We start from the raw sequence: 12,936 nt of genomic DNA, 5'->3' as shown, positions 1-12,936 counted from the left end.
ATATTAGGAAGATTTTAGAAAAAAATGTGTGAGAATAAGAATTTTCATTAAAACACTAATTAAGGTGTATATAAACTTGAGAGTTCTCTCATTTTGAAGACATAATTAGAATCTATAGGGAAATAAGGGGCAACCATGGACAAATTTTAAGTAATTCATGGTGTTTGGAAGGAATTAATTGTAGAATAAGCAATTCTTGGAAAGAGTGTCAAAGATCATAACTATTGGTAATATTTCTAGTAATAAGAGGGTCTTTGGGGTTACCCTCATGACCCAATTAAACAATAAGAATACAAATAGAATATATAAGAAATTAGTTTATAAATTTATCATGTTTTGATAAATTAATTAGAAACCATTTTGAAATTAATTAACTATAGGGATTGAATGTTAATTAATTAAAAGGTTTAAATAATTGGTGGTACATTGCAGAACCTTTAAGGATAAGGGACAATTTTAAAGGAAAAGCTCTATCAGGGGTTTTGAGTTGATTTGGGACTAAGCAACTAAGATCCATAAATAAGGAGCTAGGGATCAAACACTAGGTTCTCCTAACTCCAAAATTAAAGGGATTCTACTTTAGATCCTCTCATCTAAAAAGCAACTATCAGGAATAAAATCTCAAGCAAAGAGATCTCTAGCTTCAAAAGAGGTATGTAATTATTTCTCATTACTCTAGTAGTTGCAATAATAAAATGAAACTTAGATCCTTACAGGTTGCATGAACAGATAGAGTTTTGTTAAGTCTTTCGTTGCAATGATCATGTGTTTAGAATGCCCCAAAACCTACCTTCCCTTTTCCCTGTTAGAATTCGAGTTGGGCTCAGGTCTATACCTAAATTTGAAAGTTGGTATCTATTATGATGATTAATTTTTTAATCTAATGATAGTTGTTGGTTCTGGACTCCTAAACTTCATGGAATCAAGCCTTAGTTGATTAATGTGTAGTTTGGTAAGTATTGGAAGCTTGAAGCTCCATCAATGGTGGAAATTTTGGATTTACACCATTAGATAATGATTGTCTAAAATTAGGTTTTAGAAACTTGTAGAGAAACATCCTTGGTTCAAACTTCACTATATAAATGTTTGATTCCAGTTCCTTAGATGTTTTGGCTAAATTGTAACCCTAATCCCTTAGTGAGATTTGTAAATTGGAAATGATGAGTTGTACTCTAGCCTCTATTCATGGAATTAGATTCAAATCTAGATCATAGTTAGAGTCATGGATTTAATTGTTCATTTGTGATGAACCTTATGATGATTCCATTTTTTCATGAATGATTTGTAAAGCAATTAGTGATTCTAATAGTGATCCACAATTGAAATGGAATGGAATGTTTTCTAAGATCAATGTTAATGTGACATCCCTAATTTCATGGCCAGAAAAAGACTGATTTATTTATGTTTATGAAAAATCAAAGTATATTTTTTAAAGTATAATATTGCGGAATTTATTCCCAAAAACATGATAATTATATTATCAAAACATTTCCGAATAAATGTATTTTATTTATATTAAAAACCGTGGGATGTCAACATCAATACTGTACATAAGCATAAACAAAAATAATATTGGCCTTACAAACATCTATTATTCTACTGGCCTATAATCCATAAATCTCTCATTTAATCATCTCACATATGCTCTTGTGCCACTACATGTAATACAAGAAGCATAGTGGGTTAGGCTTGGGGGTCTGGTGAGCACGTATGGTTTTCAACCCATAATAATTAAATTCTTTCAATTATGTATTTTCATCAAATCATTCAAGCCGATTATCCATTCTCGTTATCATCACTTTCTGTCCCTAAAGCGTCTAGTTCAAGGGACCTATCATAAGGATCATATTCGGGATAGATAATAATGTTTAGGGGATTCTTTAGCAATATATGTCAATAAGGCAACCATGTGGGATGGAGTACACCTGGTGAATACTTAGTACAAAAACACATACATGTTGCGAGCCTACTATCATTCCACTGGAGTGTCTAGAATAGTCTGTGGTCATCATCTACTCTCCGCTAGATGACTCAACATCAAATATTTGTCGTACCAAAAAGTCGAGGCCTCTCTCATCTATTTCACCTTTTATCTACCCATCTCTACCTAATATATTTATAGGTATAAAAATACTTTCATCTATCTTTTTTATTTGCATGTTGGTTCTATATGTACCTTCTCTTCGTGCCCCTTTTGATTTTTAATCTTATTTTTCGTTTTATTGCTCGTATATGTATCTTTTTGACGCTGTGAATCTCTATTGATTATTTCTTCTTTGTGGGTTGTCGTTTAACTTATAAGTGAATAAAGAAACTCTAGTTACACATTTATCTTATGCACTAAGATTAAAGTCATGAACTAAAATATGGTTATGTGGTACATATTCTATTCTGTAATACTCCTAACAAACACAACACAAAACAAATCGTAGCGAGTGACATCAAAATTATTGATCTAAATAATTGCTACCAATAAACAAAATAAACTAGTGGATGATTAAAAAAGGAAATAAAGACTTGAAAAGGTAATGAACTTTTAACTTTGTTCATATTTAGTTACTGAATTTTTTCTGTGCTTGATTTACTTCTGAATTATTTGAAAATATTTACATTTTACTCTTGTAACCGGTCATAAGGTCAAATATGAACACTTTCATATACGAAAAAAAGTTCAATAACTAAATATAAACAAAATTAAAAGTTCATCATCCATTCAAATCATTATCCCTATTTTTTTTACCCCCATATACTATCCGGTTTATTAAAATTGTTCTATTTTCTTACCCCCATATACTATCCAATTTATTAAAATTGTCCACATGCTTGTAAGGATAATATATGAATTAATCAAAAGTTGATTACGACTTGGAGCCACTTTCTCTTGGTATATAAACACCAACTAATTGAAATTTGGCAAACAAAAATTGATTCCGGATATGTCATATCATATGGATCCTCCCTAAAAAATAGGACCAAAAACATGGAATTAAAAATCAGTCTCTCCCACGGTGCTTCATTCATTCGTTTGGTTTTGTGGGTGATAACTATTTAATCGCCATGGTCTCCTTCATTCCTTCTGCAGGTGAAGACGAATTCCTTTCGCCTTTCTCTGCATCTGTCTCTGAATTCCCCTCTCTCTTGGGGAATCCAAGAGAAAACAAACCCCAATTCCTTCTCCTTTTCTTGAATTTTGAGATCGATCAGAGACAGAAATCATTTCAAAAATCACATACCCACCCACCCCGCCATTGGACTCCACAGGAACCTTCATCGCCTAGCTTCCTTCAACCCCAGGTTAACTCAACGATCTCATCATGATTCGGACGTCTCGCCGGAGTTTTTCCTCCAACAGAACGATCTTCCTTTCGGCTCTCGTTTTGGTTACATTAACAGCCTCGATTTTGAGCTTCATTGATTCCGGCGAACGCTTTCTCTACAACTCCATCTCCTGGGAGACAAAAATTCGTTCCTCTGCTCACATCCGTCGTCCTAACGGAATATCCGTACTAGTCACCGGAGCAGCCGGTTTCATCGGCACACACGTATCCCTTGCTTTGAAATCCCGTGGCGACGGCGTCCTTGGCCTTGACAACTTCGATAATTACTACGCCCCCTCGTTGAAGAAAACCCGGCGGGCGTTGCTAGACATTCACGGCGTGTTCATCGTCGACGGTGATATCAACGACCGCCGCCTCTTAGCCGTCCTCTTTGACACCATCGCTTTTACCCACGTCATGCACCTTGCTGCTCAGGTCGGCGTTCAATACGCCGTCGAGAATCCATACGCTTATGTCCACAGCAACATCGCCAGTCTTGTCACGCTTCTGGAACGATGCAAGTCCGCCGATCCTCAGCCCGCCATTGTTTGGGCAAGCTCCGGTTCAGTTTACGGTGTTAACATAAACAATAAAGTACCCTTTTCAGAATCGGACCGGGTCGACCGACCCGTTTCAATTTACGCCTCTACCAAAAGAACCGGAGAAGAAATCACCCTAACATACAACCGGGTTTATGGGTTGTCGATAACCGGGTTAAGATTTTTTACCGTTTATGGCCCATGGGGAAGACCCGATATGGCTTATTTTTCGTTTATTCGAAATATTTTACTGGGTAAACCGATAACAGTGTATCGGGCCAAGAACCATACTGACTTGGCCCGAGATTTTATTTACATTGATGATGTGGTGAAAGGGTGTGTCGCGTCATTGGATACCTCGGGCAGGTCGGTCGGGTCGGGCAGGTTGAGAAATGAAACTGCCCCTTATCGGATTTTTAATTTGGGCAATGCGTCCCCGGTGACTGTACCTACTTTAGTGAGCATACTTGAGGAAAATTTAAGGATGAAGGCAACGACAAATGTGGTGGAAATGTCTGAAAATGGCGATGATTTATTTGCGCAAGCGAATATTAGTTTAGCTGAGAAGGAACTCGGGTATAAACCGACAACTGATTTGGAAACCGGGTTGAAGGAGTTTGTGAAATGGTATTTGTGGTATTATGGCAAACCGTTCGTCCAAAACCGCAACGTTTGATTTAATATGTAAATTAGAAATAGACGATGTTTTGAGAGATTTAAGTTACAATCATTTGGTGTTTTAATTTCGATTTGTTTGTATTATATTGTATTAGAAACAAAGGGAACTAATGTTTGTAACTGTTCAAATATAATCTTTTAAATTGTTGCAATTTTCACATGATGATAAGGATTATTTCGGTTTTAAAAGGGTGTTTGCATCTAACTCTTTTGTACGTTATTATAACTAATTTGAAAACTACTATTATACGTGGAAACCATATTAACAATTTAACATCTTACTATTGTTTTCACCTAATAGATTGTAAACTTTTTTTTTTTTTTTTTTTTTTTCAGAATTTCGTATATATCCTTGTTAAACATGTAAATATCGTATTTGTCCGATATAAATTCTAAATATCATATTTGTCATTTTTAATGTTTTTTAATATATCATATATACCAAAATCTATTTTTTTTTTGATAATTTTTTATTGATTATAATATTTTTTTACCATTTTAAAATCATTAAAACTAAAAACAGAAACCAAATGGACAATATTGCCCTTCCTTTACAAACACAGGTTTTATTTAATTCAGACGTGTTTTGCGTTCGTCTTCATCCTCAAGCCGTTGCCAACTTCCTCACGATCGCATTTTGTCTCCTCACCATCGTCGACGTCTTGCCGACTTCTTTTTTTTTTTTGCTGACGACACTTTTTTGTCGCATAAAGGGTATGTGGATTAAAAGGGATGTATTTGTCGGTCTCAAGAAACAAACAATAATGGATCCAGGGGTGGATTCGGCAACGTCTGATTTTTCCGGCCGTAGTGAAAAAAATTTCACAATTTTTTTTTTCTACTATCGTGTAGTCCTTACTGTGAAATTCTGCATCCGCCCCTAAATAGATCATTCGTTGCTTGCACAATTCTGCGTTCTAGAAATCGTTATCGTCTCTGTCACATTCTAATTCTCTTCCTCGAATCACCCAAATTCAACTTACTAGTTAAACTTCATCAAATCATCTTTGAATCGAAGTCGATCAATCATGGGAAAACATCAATCATCCTTGGAAGGAAAAAAAACTAATCGATCCACCATTTTTTTAGTTCGAGTATGAATGAATCTCAATCGTATCAATTAAGGTTTTGATTTTTGTTTTGGATCAGTTAATGAAGCGTTCAAGAGAGTAGCGAGCTACGGATTGATGCGATGGATTCAACACCATTTGCAACCCTGCAACACCAACCCAATTCGCTTTACTCTTTTCATCTTTTGGCCCACTCTCGATTGGATGTTGTTGCATTAGACCATGTTCCATGGCCTTTGGTGCAGACTAACTCAACAATCATCCGACCCTAAACAACCAAAGACTCATTGACAACTACTTTAATTGGTATTATGCGATCTAGAGCATTCTTGACAGTTGTTGCTTTTATGGTAATGGTTTACATTCAAGATGAGTATTGTTGGAAGGTTGGATTTTCATTTCTGTGTTGTTCGTTCTACTCTCGTGTTCTTACTTGGATTGAATAAGAGGGTTTGGAATATTTTTACAAAATGTTAAAACCAAATGAATAAAACTTCTTAAATAGAGTTTGATTTCATGATCTAATACTTTTACACTTGGCACCATAAAATGATAAAGCTTTATAGTCATTCATGAATTTCCAAACCACTTGTGGATTTGATGTACATAGAACGTGTAGGATTACAAAAAGATTGGAGTTTAAATAAGGTTGAAATCAATTACCTGATGTGATTTGCTTGTGTGCAAGAACAGGAGGGAATAGGAGGCTGCACGTAAGAGGTTGGGATAGGAAAGAAGCCAGACGGCTGCGATTAAGGAAGAAACCTTGCGATCGTAATTAACTTCAAACACGTGACGAGTAGCATTGCAATTTAGAACTAAGGGCAATATTGTTCATTTGGCTTTTGTTTTTAGTTTTAATGATTTTAAAAGGGTAAAAATATTACAAATCAATAAAAATTATTTTGGATATAATGATATTAAAAAACATTAAGAAAGACAAATATGATATTTAGATATTTAGCAATGGTATATAAGAAATTTTGACTTCTTTTTTTCACAACCAAGAAATGTTTATACCTATTTACCCGTTTAATTATATAATGAAAATATCAATTAAACATAAAACCATTAAATATGCCACGAACGATATATTATTTATTTGAATAATTGTATATACATCAAAATTACCTGATAGGCTACCAAGACTTACATAAAAAATTACCTGATAAATGGAATATGTACGATTGCAAAAGTACTTACGAAACCGGCACTAGTTGCCCTAAAATCTTAAATAACAGTAAACCTATGATCATGCATGGCGTTCCCACATCGTAGTGATGAATAACAGCATATGGGAAGCAATAAGCAAGATTGTCACTACCACAAGAAAGACCCCAAGCCTATACCATTTTTGACGTAGAGTACTTATAAAGCCTTTTCTGCATGCATAACAATCGTAGCACAGCTTTGTAGCATCGTTTTGCCATAAATCACAATCGATATCATATTCACCATTTGAGACTTCATAAACTATTGGTTTCTTTTCCCAACATGTCGCATTAACATACTTCATGTCGCAAATCGATGGTGGTATGCAACACCCCGACTAAAAACAAACCAATACAAAAACATATATTATTCAAAGGGAAAATAACACAAATTACCTATGAATTTATTAGGGTTTACCCGTTGAGTTTATAAAGTTCTTGTTAGTTTTATGGGTTCCTAAACTAGAATATGATCTTTTTTTAGTCCCTATCAACCTGTAATAGTCGGTTCAGTGTCACGGATCAATACAAATTGAGTGTGAATCAGCTTTAGAAGAAAATAAGAGTTTTTTTTTTGTACGAATTGATCCCAAAACTTATTTTTTTGGTTTTATAGGGGCACAATGTGAGTTTTTCTGGTTTAAAATGTCACTGAACGGCTATTACAGGTTGACAGAGACTAAAAGATAAAATCATATCCTAGTTTAGGGACTCATAAAGCCCGATAAAAACTTTAATGACTCAACGGGTAAACCCATGAAAATTGGTAAGGTATTAATTTGTGTCATTTTCCCTTATTCAAATTAGTTTGTGTGTGTTTAGTAGTGCATGAAAGAAATATATAATACCTCTATTGGAGAGAGTTTATTCGTGGAAAAATCATATGACCATTGAAAGGCCAAATCTTGACATGTTCTTGTATTGTATATACAAGATTCAATAGCGTTCCAATTACTATCATTATTCACCATCATACTAAACCACACCGGTGAACCTGGTATCAACCTGCCATCTATCGTGTATGCTCCGATGAGTGCTAATCCTATTGTGAGAATCACAAGAAGGGGCACCATGACAAAGATCAATCCCAACATAAGGAATCGTGATCTCAAGAACACAAGTACGCCATTGCTAATCACAAACAAGACAATTAATCCAAACACAATCCCGACATGTAGCTTCGCTAATGGTAATAGATGTTCGCAATTGCCCTCACGTATGTATAAAAGCCATACGACACAAAAGAGGATAGGGAAAGAAAGAAGGAATGAGAGTATGGTAAACGGTAACATGATACGTTTTATAGGGATTGCCTTAGCTTCTGCCATTGTTGGATCTTGATGATTGTTGGCGACAGGAGTTTTCGGTGTTGTTGTCGGCCTTGCATCTTCAGCCATTTTAGATAAAAATGATTCTCGATGTTGACTGTTGAGCAAAGTGATTACTAGCTTGTAAATAGTAGCAACAGATTGAATAAATATTTATAGCCAACGATTAGTTCAAGAACTGATTTGGTAAAAGATTCTACTTTGTTAGTAAAATCATGAAAAGTCAAACGATACTATATTTCACGTTTGCTATAATATCTCTAACAAGATATTGTTGAGGATAAGTAGTTAAATTTACTATGTAACTTTCGTTATATATAAAACTCTTTTGGAGAATATATATATACATACATGCATACATAACATATAAATATACATACATACATGCTTTATAATTCATATTATCATATATATATGAACATTGTTCATATCAACTTATCAAGATTTAATTAGAAGCTATAACAAAACGTTAAACAAAATGAGCATAAAATTTTCAGAGAAAAACTATTAATTAAAAAAAAAAAAAACAATATTGAAATCGACAATGTTCATATATGAATATATAATGTTTAGATATAAGCATTGAAATCAAAATTTGAAGAACAATTAGTTCGCTTTGGTTTTAGCTAAGGTGTTAGAATTTGCTCATTTGACCAGTTGAACAACCTAAATCTATTTATTTTAGCAAATGTGTCGAAATTGTTAATTCGACTTGATGTTTCTAGAATGTGTTGGGTGATTGATTGTTGTTTTGAGTATATGAAGCATTAGAGGTTTTGGGCGACCTGAGAAAATAGCCGAAGTACATGTTCTTTTAAAACATTTTGGGTCCTTTAATGAAGTTTATGTAAAGCGTTTTTTTGTCTTACAATCCTTGTCAAAGGTGTAACTTCAACTTAGTACTGTGAAAATGGTTAATTGGTTTGTAGCTATTAGACATTCTAAAAGCATACCCTTGATTATATATGTATTTATTGTGTTTTACAAGGAGAAAATTTGAGGTGACTCAAACTTTACATGGTTGGGGACATGGAGGTGGATCATGGGTCAAAAACTTTGCTTCAAAATGAAATAATTCTAAGATAATGGAGGAGCACCAAGTGGTCAAATCCGTCAAAAACAAAGACATAAGACTAGGGGTGCAAACCTATCAAGCTACTCATGAGCTACTCGGGATCGGATCGCTAAAAGCTCGACTCGAAACCGATTTTAGACGAGCCCGAGTCGAGCTCAAGCTTAATATTAAGCTCGTTTATTAAACGAGCTCGAGCTCGAGCCTATGTCATTAAGCTCGATTAGGCTCGCGATCCTAAACGAGCCTTTATATAATATAATTTCTTATTTTTTTTATATATTAAATTAAAAACATATTTACGGATTAGGAATTTAGGGTAGTAGTAAACGAGCTTCTTAACGAGTTCGAGCAGAACTTAAGCTTATTTAGGCAAGTCAGACAAAAACGAGCCGAGCCCGAGCCCGACTCGAGCTTGTATAATTATTTACGAGCTCGAGCCGAGCTCAGTACAAGAAGCTCGAATCGAGCTGAGCTCGATCTCGAGCCTTTTAGAACTTAAACGAGCTCGAGCCGAGCATGGCCAGGCTCAGGCTCGGCTCGGCTCGTTTGCACCCCTACATAAGACTTTTCATAAGAATGAAAGCCACATGTTATCAATGTTATAAATTGTTATAAGGTTTATTAAGTAGTTTGAAAAATGGTTGAGTTGCAATAAATTTTTAGTTAATTTGCAAAATAGATGAAAGTAGGATGTTAATTGTAATAGATTTGATTTTGTTTTGAATAAATTAACAAAATAAGGTTTATAACGTTAGCATCTAGAGACATAAAGACATTTAGCACTTGTAGGCATAATTTATTTTCTTAATTTGTACATGGATGCGAGCTTTCTACCTGGAGTTATAAACTTTTTGAGAAATGGATGTTATCTTTGTGATATCAATTTACTTTCATTTTTTTTCTTTCATTGTAATTTATCTTTGTAATAGCAACATACTTTTTTTTGTCTTTCTATATATTTTTGCCTTTTCATCTGTGTGGTTAAGGGCTTGTTTGATTTGAACTTACCGGGTCTGGTAAGAACTGACTGTTGACTTGGTCAGTTATGCTCAAAGGGAGAAATCGGTCCGCCCGATTTCAGTTGAAGTCAATTCATAAGGAAGAAAGAGGTGGCAATCTTCACTCGTCCATCACTCCCACTTAAAGTTAAGAAGTAGTAGGAGCATGAGATGAGGGCTCACACAGAGACGAATATTGTCAAATCTACTAGGGAATCAAAAACCCCAGGAATTTTATTTAGCTACTTTAGTGTGACATCCCCAAAATCTCGGCCAGAAAAGACCGATTTTCATTTATGCTTTTAAAATAATTTCAGAGTAAATCCTTTTGATTTGAAAGAGTTGCGGAATTTGTTCCCAAAAACAAAACTTGATAAAACAATGTTTACCAAAGCATTTCATAAAAGAAATGTATTTTTCATTATATAATCAAAACTCGGGTTGTCATGTTCCGATACAGACCAATAAGCATAAACGATAACATTACAAGTCATTCAACAAATATATACATATATAGACTTGTAAACAAAACAACTTGATGGTCCATCCATCTTACGCCCTTGCGCCACTTCCTATAATACAAATAAAACTGAGTGGGTCAGGCTTGGGAGCCTAGTGAGCATATAGGGTTTTCAACCCACAATAAATAATTAAATTAATTATTATCAACCAACAATAACCCAGTTACCCATTCCCGTTATTCTCACTTTACGTCCCTAAAATAACTAACACAAGGGACTAATCTAAGAATATTTTCATCGGGGTGACAACACATGTTGCGGGGGTTCCTCAGCAATATAAGTCAAATAAGGCAACCATGAGGGGGATGGAATACAGCGAATGAACACCCAAGTTCATTAACACCTACAGGTTATGAGCCTGCTAGCGTTCCACTGGACTGTCTAGAAAAAGTCCGTGGTCGTCATATAAATTCCGCTAGATGACTGGATCAAAACAACAACGAGGCCTCTCATCTGTTTATTACACACCAACTATCTACCCATGTTCTACCCAACATATTAGTAGATGAAAACATACATTTTTATACATATTTTCAAAACCTATATAACATGCTTGATCAATACATTTTCCATATAACAGATGAGGCACACACACATAACACGTATTTCATATAGAAATAATCAAATCTGTAAGATAGAAGAAAGTGAATATACATCCACACACATAACAACAACACATACACATAACACGTATCTCGTATAAAATACTTCATAATTATACGTTAGGAGAAAGTAACAACGCACTCACACGTATAAACAACAATATACTTAATACACTCAAACCATACTTGTATTATTATTGCTATTATGAAAGGTAGTATACACTCACTTGATCAGAAGATGATCAGATAGTACTACGGCTTGCAAAAGTAGTAATCCTCAGCAGATCTGGAAGATCTCTTCAAAAATCGAACTTCTCGCGGGCAGAGCTTCGGCTCGGAAACTGCGCTTCTCGGGACTTGCTTCGGGACTCGGGAATATTACCGGGGCTTCGGGGTATTTCTGGCACGCAAATCGAGGCAAAATGGGAGAGAGAATGGAGAAAAATAGCAAAGAAACTCGGCAGCCTCGCATCCTATTTATAGGAGGCTGGAACCTCCTCGTACGCGGGACGTACTGCTCCGAAATCGTAAGCGCATGTGTCATCTGAAGTCCTCGAGTGCGAATGTCGACATCTTCGCTGTACGCGGGGCGTACTCCGGATGAGTCCGGTGACTCGTCTTCGGATAAGGCCGGATTTAATAATTAAATTTAATTATTAATTATTTAATAAACTTTGTAAATTCATATCTCCTTCATACGAACTCCGTTTTCGACGTTCTTTATATCCACGTGAAGGTGAGACTATGCTCTACAACTTTCGTTTAGACTCCGTCGGCTAATTTTGACTTTATTTTTATTATTTATTTTTAATAGGCCGGGACAGAAAATTTCATTATAAATTCATAACTCATTCGTTTGACGTCCGTTCTCGCCTAACTTTTTATCGCTTTGATACTAACAACGAGGTCTTCGATTCTCGTTTAGATCACTAAGGATAAATATCGCTCTAACGTAAATTTCACTTTTTACGTTAATCAGCGTTGTCGGTTCTGTCGCGAAACTTCGACAGGTCATAACTTCCTCGTTATAACTCGGATTTCGGCATTCTTTATATCTTTGGAAACCTTGTTTCAACTACTACAACATTATCTAAAGATATCGAGTTTATTTTACACTTAAATTTTGATGCTTATTTTTATTCTTAATTAATCAAACCACATAATTAAGCAATTAAGCACAAAACACATAATACTCAAATAATACACTTCTAGTATTTCAAAACGGGTTACAAAGGTTAACCTAGACTATTACATTGCTAAAAATGGAAAACCCAGAAACACAGGCGTTACATTTAGGTCGTTGTAGTCCATAAAAAAGAATCAAACTTTATCAAAGCTTGTATTCGATGTCGTTGATTCAATTTCTTTACGCAAGAAATTCTAAAAAGAAGCTTCATTCGCATTGTTTGATAATATACTATTTTTGCTGACTCGGTCAGCCTTGCTGACCCAAACGGCTTACTTGGTAAGCTCCAAATCCTCGGCTGACTGGAAAAGAAAAAACCCTACGCCTCTTCTCTTCATTTATCTGCCCTCGCCCTAGCATGGAGACCTAAAAAATAAATGTTTCCGAAACAAAACAGTAACAACAGGAATG

At 35.1% G+C, this 12,936-nt stretch overlaps 1 protein-coding gene and 1 pseudogene across 1 annotated transcript; one reads left to right on the top strand and one right to left on the bottom strand.

Moving 5' to 3' along the window:
* Nucleotides 1-2,937: 2,937 nt before the first annotated feature.
* LOC144997111 (UDP-glucuronate 4-epimerase 1 pseudogene) lies at nt 2,938-4,646 on the top strand (annotated as a pseudogene).
* A 2,152-nt stretch (nt 4,647-6,798) lies between these two features.
* Nucleotides 6,799-8,212, bottom strand: TET15 (tetraspanin15). Its single transcript, XM_078994284.1, has 2 exons — nt 7,664-8,212; nt 6,799-7,153 (listed from the first exon to the last, which is right to left on the bottom strand). Exons 1-2 carry the CDS (start codon nt 8,210-8,212, stop codon nt 6,857-6,859), a joined length of 846 nt encoding a protein of 281 aa, XP_078850410.1. The 3' UTR covers nt 6,799-6,856.
* Nucleotides 8,213-12,936: the final 4,724 nt, after the last annotated feature.

This window comes from Lactuca saligna, chromosome 5 (assembly GCF_052625555.1).
Source record: "Lactuca saligna cultivar CGN05327 chromosome 5, ASM5262555v1, whole genome shotgun sequence".
NCBI classification, from domain to species: domain Eukaryota; kingdom Viridiplantae; phylum Streptophyta; class Magnoliopsida; order Asterales; family Asteraceae; genus Lactuca; species Lactuca saligna.
The sequence above is the reverse complement of the archived record's forward strand: the minus strand, read 5'-3'. Positions and strand labels throughout refer to the sequence as shown.